General features: G+C 54.2%; 3 protein-coding genes across 3 annotated transcripts; 2 read left to right on the forward strand and 1 right to left on the reverse strand.

Annotated features, from left to right (window-relative positions):
• Positions 1–1,368: 1,368 nt before the first annotated feature.
• Positions 1,369–6,002, forward strand: J4E87_004830 (uncharacterized protein; the record flags this gene model as incomplete). The annotated part of the gene is made up of 5 exons (XM_049376447.1): positions 1,369–1,980; positions 2,044–2,463; positions 2,677–3,055; positions 3,107–5,849; positions 5,900–6,002. 5 exons carry the CDS (start codon positions 1,369–1,371, stop codon positions 6,000–6,002), a joined length of 4,257 nt encoding a protein of 1,418 aa, XP_049233958.1.
• A 1,059-nt stretch (positions 6,003–7,061) lies between these two features.
• Positions 7,062–7,501, forward strand: J4E87_004831 (uncharacterized protein; the record flags this gene model as incomplete). Its single annotated transcript, XM_049376448.1, has 3 exons — positions 7,062–7,119; positions 7,195–7,341; positions 7,413–7,501. 3 exons carry the CDS (start codon positions 7,062–7,064, stop codon positions 7,499–7,501), a joined length of 294 nt encoding a protein of 97 aa, XP_049233959.1.
• A 2,018-nt stretch (positions 7,502–9,519) lies between these two features.
• On the reverse strand, positions 9,520–11,258 carry J4E87_004832 (uncharacterized protein; the record flags this gene model as incomplete). Its single annotated transcript, XM_049376449.1, has 3 exons — positions 9,520–10,412; positions 10,459–10,864; positions 10,917–11,258. 3 exons carry the CDS (start codon positions 11,256–11,258, stop codon positions 9,520–9,522), a joined length of 1,641 nt encoding a protein of 546 aa, XP_049233960.1.
• Positions 11,259–11,323: the final 65 nt, after the last annotated feature.

Here is an 11,323-nt window from a genome sequence, read left to right on the forward strand (position 1 = left end):
CCGTTCCTGAGTCAAGTCGGGCCTCGCAGTCAGTAGTAACTTTGGACGTGGTGCACAGAGTGGTCTGATCTACCTTATCGATTGTGGCAACGATACCTTAGGTTCGCACATGACAATGGAGTTAAGGCGGAGATGCCTTTCACGTGAATGGTCGCCTCCGCGAGACACGCCGTCATCGTGCATAGATGCGCAGCAAGACGTCAGTGAGTTTACATTTTTCTTCGATCTGCGCAGGAGGGGAGATGCATCTCGACATTGTATGGCTGACAGAACTTAGGCAGTATCGTGGGACTAGGACTGCCTTGTCTGCTGTTGCTTTGTTATAGCCACATCTGTGCTTCGCTGTGCAACGGGGTGTATCCTGAGAGACACAGGGCTGAACTATAATAGTCAAGTTAAGTCACCATCTACCTGGTCGTATGCTGCGAGTGAGAACAGGGCGTTTGGTACGCGGTAGACGTATGAGTTTGCGCAACGGTGGTGTTTGCTAAAAGATGTATCTCAGCTCGCCGTTGCCGCCTGGCCCAGCGCAAGGCACCCCACGTACTAGAGCCTTGTCTCCATCCTCCGGCAACCATAGTCACGTCCTGCTAGGAGGAGTCACAACGAGGCCATTGGGGCGCAGTGCAGCATTGTGTGTCATGTCCTGCTTACTGCGTACGTGATGACGATATCAACGACTTGGAATTGGTGAGGCAGCGTGGGAGCCCCTCGCGCTTGCCTCATGTATCCGAGGAAGGCACAATCCGCACCATGGTTTATGAGCGCGCACCAATGAATTCATCGTGAAATGACTGTCCCGTGACCCGGAGCAAGCAGTCACCAAGCAAGCAAGCGGCAATTTGTCCGTGTGAATTCGAGGTGTTGGGACTGCCTTCAAGGGCTCGGCTAGGACAAGATCCTTGTTGCGGCTTAGTGTGGCACTCAAACAATTTTCGAAAGAGCCCAACCGCCATCCCTCCACCCACCCGTCTCTCCACTGCGAGAACACTCATCACGACACACGCAGCGGACTCAGTGATCTTCACACGAGCCGCCCCGTCGATTTCACGAATTTATTCGGCGAAATCCCCCTCCCGGACACGGAAACCTGTTCAGAGACCTCTTCATTGAAGCGCTCGGACAGCCCTCAACACCCTTCTCAAAGGAGTTGACCTCTGACCTTCCCTTCCCCACGCGGACGACACTCTTTTCTGCAACCCCCCGAGTCGCTGTCCCAGCAACTCATTAATTCCGCAGAGTTCGTCCCCTCGCTCGAATCTGGGATTCCAGCACCAACGTCATCGCCCTCAGCCAGGTAGCGATTGCGCAGCCTACCGACCGCCCTCCACACCCTCACCGCACCTCACCTCACCCACCACCGAGTCCATGAGTAATCCCGCCTCGACTTCGCAAACCCCGCCGATTGCCGCTTCCTCGTCTGCGACCGCGAACAGCTCCTCTACAGGATCGTCCGCCACCGTGGCCGCCGGTTCGGCTCAACCCACTGCCCGCAGCTCGTACGCCAACGCGACCAAACCCACGATCGTGTCTAGCGCAGCGCCGCCCGTGGCAGTGGGAGGACCGCAGAGCGCGCAGCATGGCAAGAGCTCCTCTGTCTCCCCGGTGAACGGCAACGGCGCCCTCAAGCCTGCCATTCCCGTCATGCCCACCATCGTCAGCGGTGGTCCCAACGGCAGCGCCCACGAGCGCAAGTCGTCTGTCCAGATCAAGCAGACCCCGCCGGTTGCGACTGCAGGCGGCCCGCCCTCTGGTATCAAGTTCGGGTCGCTTGCCGGCTCACCAGCGCCTGCCCACGCCTCGCCCGTAGTCCAGGGAAACCTGAACCCGGCGCAGGTGCAGAACCCGCGCGTTGCCTCGCCCGCTCATTCACCATCGCCCATTCCTACGCCTATTTCGGGAGGCCCCAAGCCCGACGGACTGCCCACTAGGCCAAACATTGTGTTCGGTGGCCAGGGCGGTGAAAGCACTGAGCCTAACGTGAGTTTGCGCCCTGCCCCCCATATAGTCCTCGTTCCGCTTCACATACTGACCCCACCACAGGCACGCCCTGCTATGCCCCCTCAACCAAACTCGCACACGATGCCTCAACACATGCGTCGCGAATCCTCCCAGTCTGCGCACAGCGACATGAGCAACGCAAACATGGGCCGCGGCGGCTCGTACTCCAACCGAGGCGGCCGTGGTGGATTCCCTCCTCAAGGTCAATACAACCCGCACATGGCCAACCATTCGCCACAGCCGTTCCGCCCGATGCCTCAGATGGGCCGCGGCCAGGCTGCGCCATTCCACCCTCCTGGCCCGCAGCGCTCTCCTTACACACAGAACCGTAGCCCCGCTATGACACCTGCTACTATGCATCAGCAGCAGCACCTCGCTAATCCTCAGAGCATGCCCTACTACCCGCAACAGCAGTACCCTCAACAGGCAAGTACATCCTCCACTATTTCAGCAACTCCCTCAGTTTCTTCATCTCGCAGATCGGTTTTCTCGACTGGATCGCGAGTTTCTCACAATTCTCCCATGTCCAGCCATGTTTCTGTCGGGACCGAGAGGCCTTTCAACCAAGGTCGATCGGACTCGGCAAATGTCCCCACACAAATTGTTCCGCCACCAAATGTTTCAGTCTTTTCAAGTACAAATATCGAATCATTCCTAACACAAATTTCCCCACAGGCTATCTACGGAGGCATGCCCCAGCCCAACTTAGACCCGTACAACAACTTCTACCCGCAGAGCTACGGACTTCAGCAGTCTATCCACTACCCAGGTGTTCCCGCCAGCCCAGGTCGTGGATTCCCTCCTCAAATGCAACCGTCTCCCTACGGTGTCGCCCCCTACGGTCATCAGCCACAGGCTCAGAGCATGTCGCGCACTCCCTCCAACATGTCGGAGCGCCCGTCATCTGCTGTTCCTCAGCCTTCCACACCTGCGATGACCAACGTCAATCACATCTCGCACACGCACACTCCTAGCATGACGGCGGCAAGCCCCGCACCTAGCTCCACCTTTGAGCGTCCGAAGAGGCAAAGCAAGGCCATCCAGATCAAGACTGGTAAGTTGCAATCTCTGCATGCGATGATATGACAATACTAACGGCGTATAGTTGATGGTGAGGTTGTCGACTTCAAGCCCAAGGGCGCCTCGCCTGCCCCGCCTGTTGTAGCATCCGCTGCACCTGCTGCCCCTCGTTCTCCCGCTATTGCTGCCACTCCCACTCCTCCGCGCGCGCCGAGCGCCACCGACTCTACTCGTGCTGAAGATACCGCTTCCAAGAAGGCCGAGTTTGTCAAGCAGTTCCAGGAGAAGCTCCGCCTACAAGAGGAAGCCGAGAAGAAGGCCAAGGAAGCTACAGAGGAAGAGGCCAAGGCCGAAGCCAATGCAAAGCTTGCTGCTAAGGAAGAGGCCGACGCCAAAGCTGCTCTTGAAGCCAAGGAGAAAGAGGATGCCGAAGCTGCCAAGAAGGCCGAGACTGACGAGGCCGAGAAGAAGCGCCTCGAAGACGAAGAGATGGACCGCATGATTGCCGAGATGGAGGCAGAAGAGAAGAAGCGCGAAGAAGATGAGAAGCGCTACGCCGAGGAGAAGGCAAAGAAGGCCGAGGCTGAGAAGGCCAACGCTGCCGAGAAGGTCAAGCAGGAGGAGGAGCGTCTGCGCAAGCTAGAGCGCGAAGCCGAAGAGGCTGAAGCCGCTCGCGCAGCAGAGACTCCTGAGCAGAAGGCCGAACGCGAGGCTAAGGACAAGGCTCTCTTCGCAAGCCTGAAGAAGAACACCATGTTCGGTCCCGGTGCCTCTCAGACTGAGGAAGAGGCGGCTCCCGCTGAGTCCGCAGCTCCTGTTGCCGCACCTGCACCCTCCAAGACCCCCACTGGCTCCAAGCCCAAGCCAGCTGCTCTCAAGCTCGAGACCAACAAGTCTGTCGAGCCCGCACAGCCGACTGCTGGTATGCAGGCACTCAAGACTGCACGTTTCCTCGAAGTTCGTGCTGAGGTTATGTATCCTCAAGGCGTAGCCAGTCCCAACCCAGCTCTTAACAACAGCAACCGGAGCAAGGGCCGCCAGTACGACAAGGACTTCCTCTTGCAATTCCAGGATGTCTTCAAGGAGAAGCCATCTGTTGACTGGGACATGAAGCTCAAGGAGACAGTTGGTGACGAGCCCCAATCTGCTCGCGGTCCTCCATCTGCTCGTCCCGGTTCTATGCATCTGGGCGCCGGTGGACGTCAAGGCTCTCGCCCTGGCGGTGGCGGTGGAATGGGTACATTTGGGCAAGGCGGTGGATTCCAGCCAGGAGGCCGCACACTCCCGCCAGGTACGACATCCGAACAGCGTTTCCAGCAAGCCCAAGGCGGACGCGGTGGCTCTATGACGAACCCTCTTGCTCATGTCGTTCTAGGTGGAGGTCGTGGTGGATTTCCTATGGGCGGGCAGTCGATGTCAGGACGTCAAAGCTCCTACCAGAGCGCCGACCGCAATCAACCCAATTCTCCTCGCGTTGGCAGCTCACGCGGTAGGGGCGGCCAAAACAGCCACAAGGGTGGCCGCGGCGGCCATGCTCAAGATGCCAAGCAAATGCCATTGACCGCCGGTCAGGAAGTCAAGGCACTCCAACGCTCGCAGACTGGTTGGGTGCCTACGTCGCTCACTCAGCCCGCTGCTGTCCAGGCCCAGATGAGCGCAGGCCACTTGGCTCCCGATATGGTACAGCGTAAGGTCAAGGCCGCTCTCAACAAGATGACACCCGACAAGTTCGACAAGATTTCCGATCAAATCCTTGAGATCGCTGGACAGTCAAAGGATGAGACTGATGGACGCACTCTTCGCCAGGTCATTCAGCTCACCTTTGAGAAGGCTTGTGACGAGTCTCATTGGTCGTCCATGTACGCCAAGTTCTGTAGCCGCATGTTGCAGACCATGAGCACCGAGATCAAGGATGAGAATGTCCGCGACAAGCACGGTGCGCCAGTTGTCGGTGGTGCTCTCTTCCGTAAGTACCTCCTCAACCGCTGTCAAGAGGAGTTCGAGCGTGGTTGGGAAGTCAACCTGCCCGAGGCGCCTGAAGGCGAAAAGGAGGCGAAGCTTCTGTCAGACGAGTACTACGTTGCCGCTGCAGCCAAGCGTAAGGGTCTCGGTCTGATCCAGTTCATCGGAGAGCTATACAAGCTGGGCATGTTGACTCTGCGCATCATGCACGAGTGTGTGCTTAAGCTTCTCGACTTTGAGGGTCTCCCCGATGAGGCCGCTATTGAGAGCTTGGTCAAGCTGCTACGCACTGTGGGTGCCACGATGGAGTCCGCCGAAGCCGGCCCCAAGATGATCAACATGTACTTCGAGCGCATCGAGAAGGTCATGAACATGGAGGGTCTTCCTTCGCGTATGCACTTCATGTTGCTTGACACCGTCGACATGCGCAAGTCCGGCTGGAAGTCCAAGGACATCCTCAAGGGTCCCAAGACCATCGCCGAGATTCATCAAGAAGCCATGGCAGCCCAACAGGCCGCCGAGATGGAGCGCACACGTTCAAACCAACGCGGTGGTGGTGGCCGTCTTCCCATGGGTCGCGGCGACGCTCGCTCGTTCTCAGGTGGTGGCATGCAGCCTCCTCCAGACACTGGCAGCCGTGTCCAAATGGACGATCTCCGCAAGCTGTCCAAGGGTGCTTCTGGACGCAACCTCAACAACGCTGGATCTCTCGGCCCGTCCATGCTTGGTAACCGCGCCGGTAGCCGCCGTGGTATGGGTATCGGTCCCGGCATGGGTAGTCGTGAAGACTCCAACGCCTCTTCGCGCAATGGCACACCACCAGTGCAGAAGGAGAAGGAGGCCACTGCTCATGCAAACGCTTTCAGGTAAGATCCGTGCTGTTTTTACTCGAGATCTTTACTAACATATGTCACAGTGCACTTGCTGCTCTTAGCAACGAAGACGCCGGCGAGGCTGGCTCTACATCCAACGCTGCTGATGAGTCTGCTGCCGACGCGGAGGCCAAGCCTTCCGAGTGATTACCTTTCCTTTCGAGCGCGTGACGGTTATACCCATAGACCACACCGCACGCGGTAATCTAATCGCCTGTTTCGTTGCATAGAAGGGGGCATCAGCGCGCGCATTGTTCTGCATTTCGCGGGGTTTCATTACTGCGACTTTCAAGAGCGATGGATTCCAAAAGTTTCCTTGTTGTCTGACGGCCGGTCTCACGAAATGGGTTTGGGTGTTCAAACCATTGGTTGGTACAAGCCTCGATGACTCTTTTTATGCGCATGCTTCATGACGGCGTTCCGGATCTGAAGATGGGGATGGTCTACACCACACGCTTTTCACGAGCGCTCTGGGTGGGCATTTTGGCCAAGTTTTCCTCAGTCCTCCATCTTTTCTTTGCGCTGCGATTTCCTTGGGGTAGGGAGGACCAAGAGGTAGAAGGAGTACCGCGTCTTCCTGTGGAGGTCTCTCCAATCCCGCTCCCCCTTTATGCGCATGTTATCCTCCTTTCCTTCTTTTTGCCTCTTACAGAGAGTGGTGGCTTGGTGATGCGGTGTCCGCCGACGATAGCAAACTTGCTTAGGCATGCACTTGCGAAAAAGATCCTGCGTACACGAGAACAAGATCTACGAGGAGATGACTCTTTGTGCAATAGCTTGATCTAGTTCGAATAAACTGGTAAAAAATTATGACTCTGCTTCTGTCTGTGATACTGTCTGTGATACGCCTGGGCCAAGGGAAGTCTGCGTCCGCCCCTGGAACCGTTGAACGCATGTTCCCAGCCAATGATGTGATGTGATGTAAACGTCGATCTTACTGCGGGACGTTTGCAGACGGCAGGAGCGTTGCGCGTCTTTGCGCAACTTCCAGATGAGGGGCAGCGCGCAGGGATGCAGGTGAGAATGGCGCAACCGGCTACGTCATAAGGACAGAGTGGTCAACCACATATCAAAACATCAGGCTGGACGCAATAAACACGTTACACCTCACTCTCGACACTACCTCAACCGGAATTTCACATATTCTCACATCAGGCTCCATATTCCGACCCGAATCATAGCAGGAGTCTACCACACAAAGCGATCATGTCTGACCAGAACAACCAACAAAAGGGCTTCTTCGGCACCGCTGCCAGCGGTCTCGGTACGTCTCATCGCAATTCGTTCCTTCCCAGGTAATGGGGCAATAGAGAGAGAATATTCATTGCTAACAGTCCAGGAAACACCCTAGGCGCCGCAACAAACACCGTCGGCAAGGGCGTCCAAGGCGTCACTGACGCTACCGGCAATGTTGTCGCGGCTGGTGGAAAGGGACTCGGTGATGCGGTTACGGGTATTACGCAGGGTGCTGGTGATACTACTAAAGGTGAGTAGCTAGGTGTGCTTGTGGTAGCGGGAAGTACGAGGTTGGGAGAAGATGTTGCTAACATGCAGCAGCGGCGGGCAACTTCGTTGGCGACACGACGAAGGCTGGCGGCAGGAGCGTGGGTATGGAGCAGAAGGATAACCAGACTGGTGGACAGTAGAGGGAGTGAGAATGCTTCTCGGCGATGCCGGGAGTAAGATGGGTGATGAGCAAAGTCAATACTTACCCTTGAGGTTGGCATGATGCCAATAAAGAATGAAACAAGATAAGTACGAAGAATTTTTCCACATGGATGGGTGATTCGCGAGTACGCAGACTCTTTGGGCCCTAAATGTTATGCATCATAAGACTGATCACCCACACTAGCTTGAGCGCTTCGTGCATCAAGAGGTATAAATACCACCCTTCGTCTTTCCCAACCTTTCCTTCTATCATCCAATTCTTCCTATTCGCTTTCTCTAAAAGCTCGGACTGCTTTTCGATGAGTTGGTGTCGGAACCAAACTCCAAAAGCCCGACCTGGTTCGTTCATGGAGTTTCTGCCTGAACCATAAAACTCGGCTACAATGTCGCATGTTGTTTCCTGCCAACCACACTCCTACTGAGCTACTCCTAAAGCAATACGCTGGTCAAACATGTCCATTGCGTCGTGTGAACAAAAAGAGCATATGGGCATTTGATGTGGAAGTCCTTCGTGACAGACTGCCGATGTTGTGCAAAAACAATGTCTTCCGCGTTTCATGATCTTTTTTTTCGGCGGCTTCCAAAGCTAGAAGCTTCTCGATGCATGTCGGTATATACATATCTTCAATTCAGACCAAAGCGAAGTACGACAACCACATGAGGCGCACTTGCTGCCCCGACGGCTTCGCATCGCATCCTGAAGCTGTGCGCTCGCTGTATAAATACTTCCCTCTCCTCTCCTCACTTTTGCTCTGAATATCCACAGCCTTTCGGCCTTTTCAAAAACGAGTTTTGACCCACTAAATAGAGTTCTGCTCCTTCCGCCCTCCCAAAATCGGTCGAGTATATACTATGTTCTCGCCTGTCGCCTTCTCTTCTAGAACGGTGTACCTACATCGGCTATGGAACTTCGAGTCTTCTAAAATTCATCCTGCATCGTTCTATGAAAGAGTTGAGTTTCTCTTCCTACGGAACTAGAAAGGCCTTTCTGTACCCGTTATGTGCGCAAGCGTTCTTCTATATTGAGTCACCGCTACATTCTCTAAAATCCGGTTCGCTGGATCGATGCGCGCTGAGATGCCTTTTGCCGCTCGTATTATTCTAAAACATTGCGAAGTTCATGGAATGTTCTCTTCTTCTTCGGCTAAAAGTATACGATAACTGCTAGCTCATGTTGCTTTCGCGAGTCTTAATACTGGGGACTACTATGCAATGACTCTGGCGCATGGAGCTGTCTGTATATAAAGCATCTTTTCTTCAACTGTTCTCTTTCGTCTTCCAGATCTTCAGAAGTTTATATACTAAAAAAAGGAGGGAGAGGAGAGCATGGCTGCGGTCTCTCGCGCCTTCTCAAATCCGCCGCAAACAGGGTCATGTCTGTGTCCTGCTCTTTTGAAACTGGCTATTAATTACTACATGTGTCTTACAGTGACTGAGATACGTTCCTATGATGCTACTGAGCATATTTTCTCCAAAAATTACCCTACTACAGACATGTGCGGAGAATTCGACACTAGAAGCACATGTCGAGAAAGAATGTAGGCGTTACAAAGATGATGATGTCTTATCTAAAGCGTTTTATCCACGTCTTATGAGACAGCCGTCGTGACTGCTGGTAGGTGCACAATTTGGCTTTGCTGGCGATCTTCCAAAACGCAATCACGGCAGGTTATGTCGCCTATTGGATCTAGCGGCAAGAACACTAGTGCTATTTCACCTTTTGCGTATAAAGCTGCGTCTTTGAACTGTTACTGAATCTCAAAAGTACGACTTTCCAAACAAAACTCCAAAAGACACGGTGGAAAAGTTGATGAGTTTGGCTCTTTCCTCGCTTCCTCAAAACAAATCTATCCCAAAAGCTTTCCATGAGCCGCCCAATTTGGCTCGTCGCAATATGGGCTTAAGAGTATGTTCGCAGCGACAATCGCAAAAGATTGGGCAGTAGCGACATTGTTTAACTACCAAGATGCACATGAAAGTGGGATAGAAGAACCGCTCAGCCTCCTACAAGTGTAGAATGGCACCCTCGTCTGCCAATAAAACGTGCATGCATGCTACCTCTCGAAGGGTTTGACCGCGCGCGACCGGTCAAAACAGATCCGCGTAGGCGACCTTGGAGCATAGAATTGGTGTGAGATTGCCGTGCAGGCACAACGATATCCCGAAAATGGAGCAGGTCGTCTTGCTGCCAGAGCATAGATCCATAACTAATCAGCAAGATCTTAAGCCGCGATATCCACTTTCCGGAAGCATGTCGTTGGAACATAGCGGCCAACTGAGACAGCCAGGAAGTGCTTTGGAGATATGAACTTCCCACAGCTTCCAAGTCGACAATGATGTAGAGCTGAGGGAAGCTAGCGATCGTACGCGCTAAGAGGTCGAACCATTGCTCGACAGAGTCGGCTGCACGGAATTGCGCACAACTCAGCGCAAGAGAGCGTTCCGTCTGCTGTGAAATATTGAGCTGTATTGCCTGGCATATCAGCCCTTTGATAATGTCTACTGTCGATGCAGCAGATGCGCCATGCGCCGATACTGACTTCAGGGCCCAGAGTATGGGGACGGTCCGATTGCGCAGGTCATGTATGACGTCAACAGCAAACCCCTGGACTTGGAATCGAGTGCTGTACTCGCCTTTCACCATAATCATAGCCGGTGATGATGCAGACTCCCAGGCGGCAAACTTCGGATTTGACCAGAATTGCGACCCTGTCTCCTCTTTCAACCGACGGCCTCTGGTGCGAGCACTCATGAATGCGCGGTATTGCAGGGCTTTCAGCGGATCTAGCGCGTTGGCACCCGAGAGGAAATCCATGATCTGGTTCAGCTGGAGATCCGTCAGGCGGTGATTGGTGTCCAGATTCGCACTCGTTTGAATCGACTGGTACGCTGCGCATTGTTAGAAAAAGGATTGTTGACTGCAAGGATAGCCTACAGATGAGCAGGCCCCGCACTTCTTGTAGGGTCTCTTCCGAGCTTTTCAGCCTCTTGCCCAATTCCTGGATTTCCAGGTGCATATCGCGCTGCTCCGCCTGTGCGCCTGCGTTCGCCAATACTTCAATCGATCTCGTGCATTCTTCGACTTCTTGGACCAAGTCGTTGTAGTAGAGCTCGGCGGGTCGACTCAGGGCTTCCCACGCATGGCGCAGTTTGCCTTGCTGATACCAACGCTCCGCCCGAAGGAAGAACTGGATGATCTTACTGTAGATTTCGGATACCGCATGTCGCATGCGATCGGTAGGGTAGAGGATGTTTGCGGATTCTATGCGCGGTAATACGTCCGCGATTTGGCTTAGGCCTTTCGCAAGGACTCTGAGTTGTTTCCCGTGGTTTTCCACTAACTGACACGGACTGTTAGCCTGTAATTCGTACAGATCCAAAAGCGGTACGTACAACGAAGAGAAATTTCATTGTCCCCCAGGCCAGACTGACGTACTCAGGGTGATGCTGGACGAGGACGTCAAAGATCTGGCCATAATGGCAGATGCGCGACGATAGCTTTGATAACCACTTAGCAACCTTTTTATCCTCACGTTCCCGCTCGTACTTGGATCGCGCTGTATTGAGGATGCTTTCCAGGTCATTAAGACTTTGAAGTTGCTGGACTCTGTCGAATTTGGCGCAGGTGCGGGGATCCAGCTGGAAGACGGCAAGCGCCTCTCTAAAGGCATCCTCGGCTGAACTCGCAGGGGAGCTGGCCTGCGCATTCAAGTACCAACGACTTTGCGACTGCATTGAAGGTGATCAATCTCAAATAACGCACAATAGGTGTCTGCTGATGGGAAGTCGCATTATAGAAG

Source organism: Alternaria ethzedia (genome assembly GCF_023757985.1).
Source record: "Alternaria ethzedia strain BMP 0044 chromosome Unknown scaffold_9, whole genome shotgun sequence".
NCBI classification, from domain to species: Eukaryota; Fungi; Ascomycota; class Dothideomycetes; order Pleosporales; family Pleosporaceae; genus Alternaria; species Alternaria ethzedia.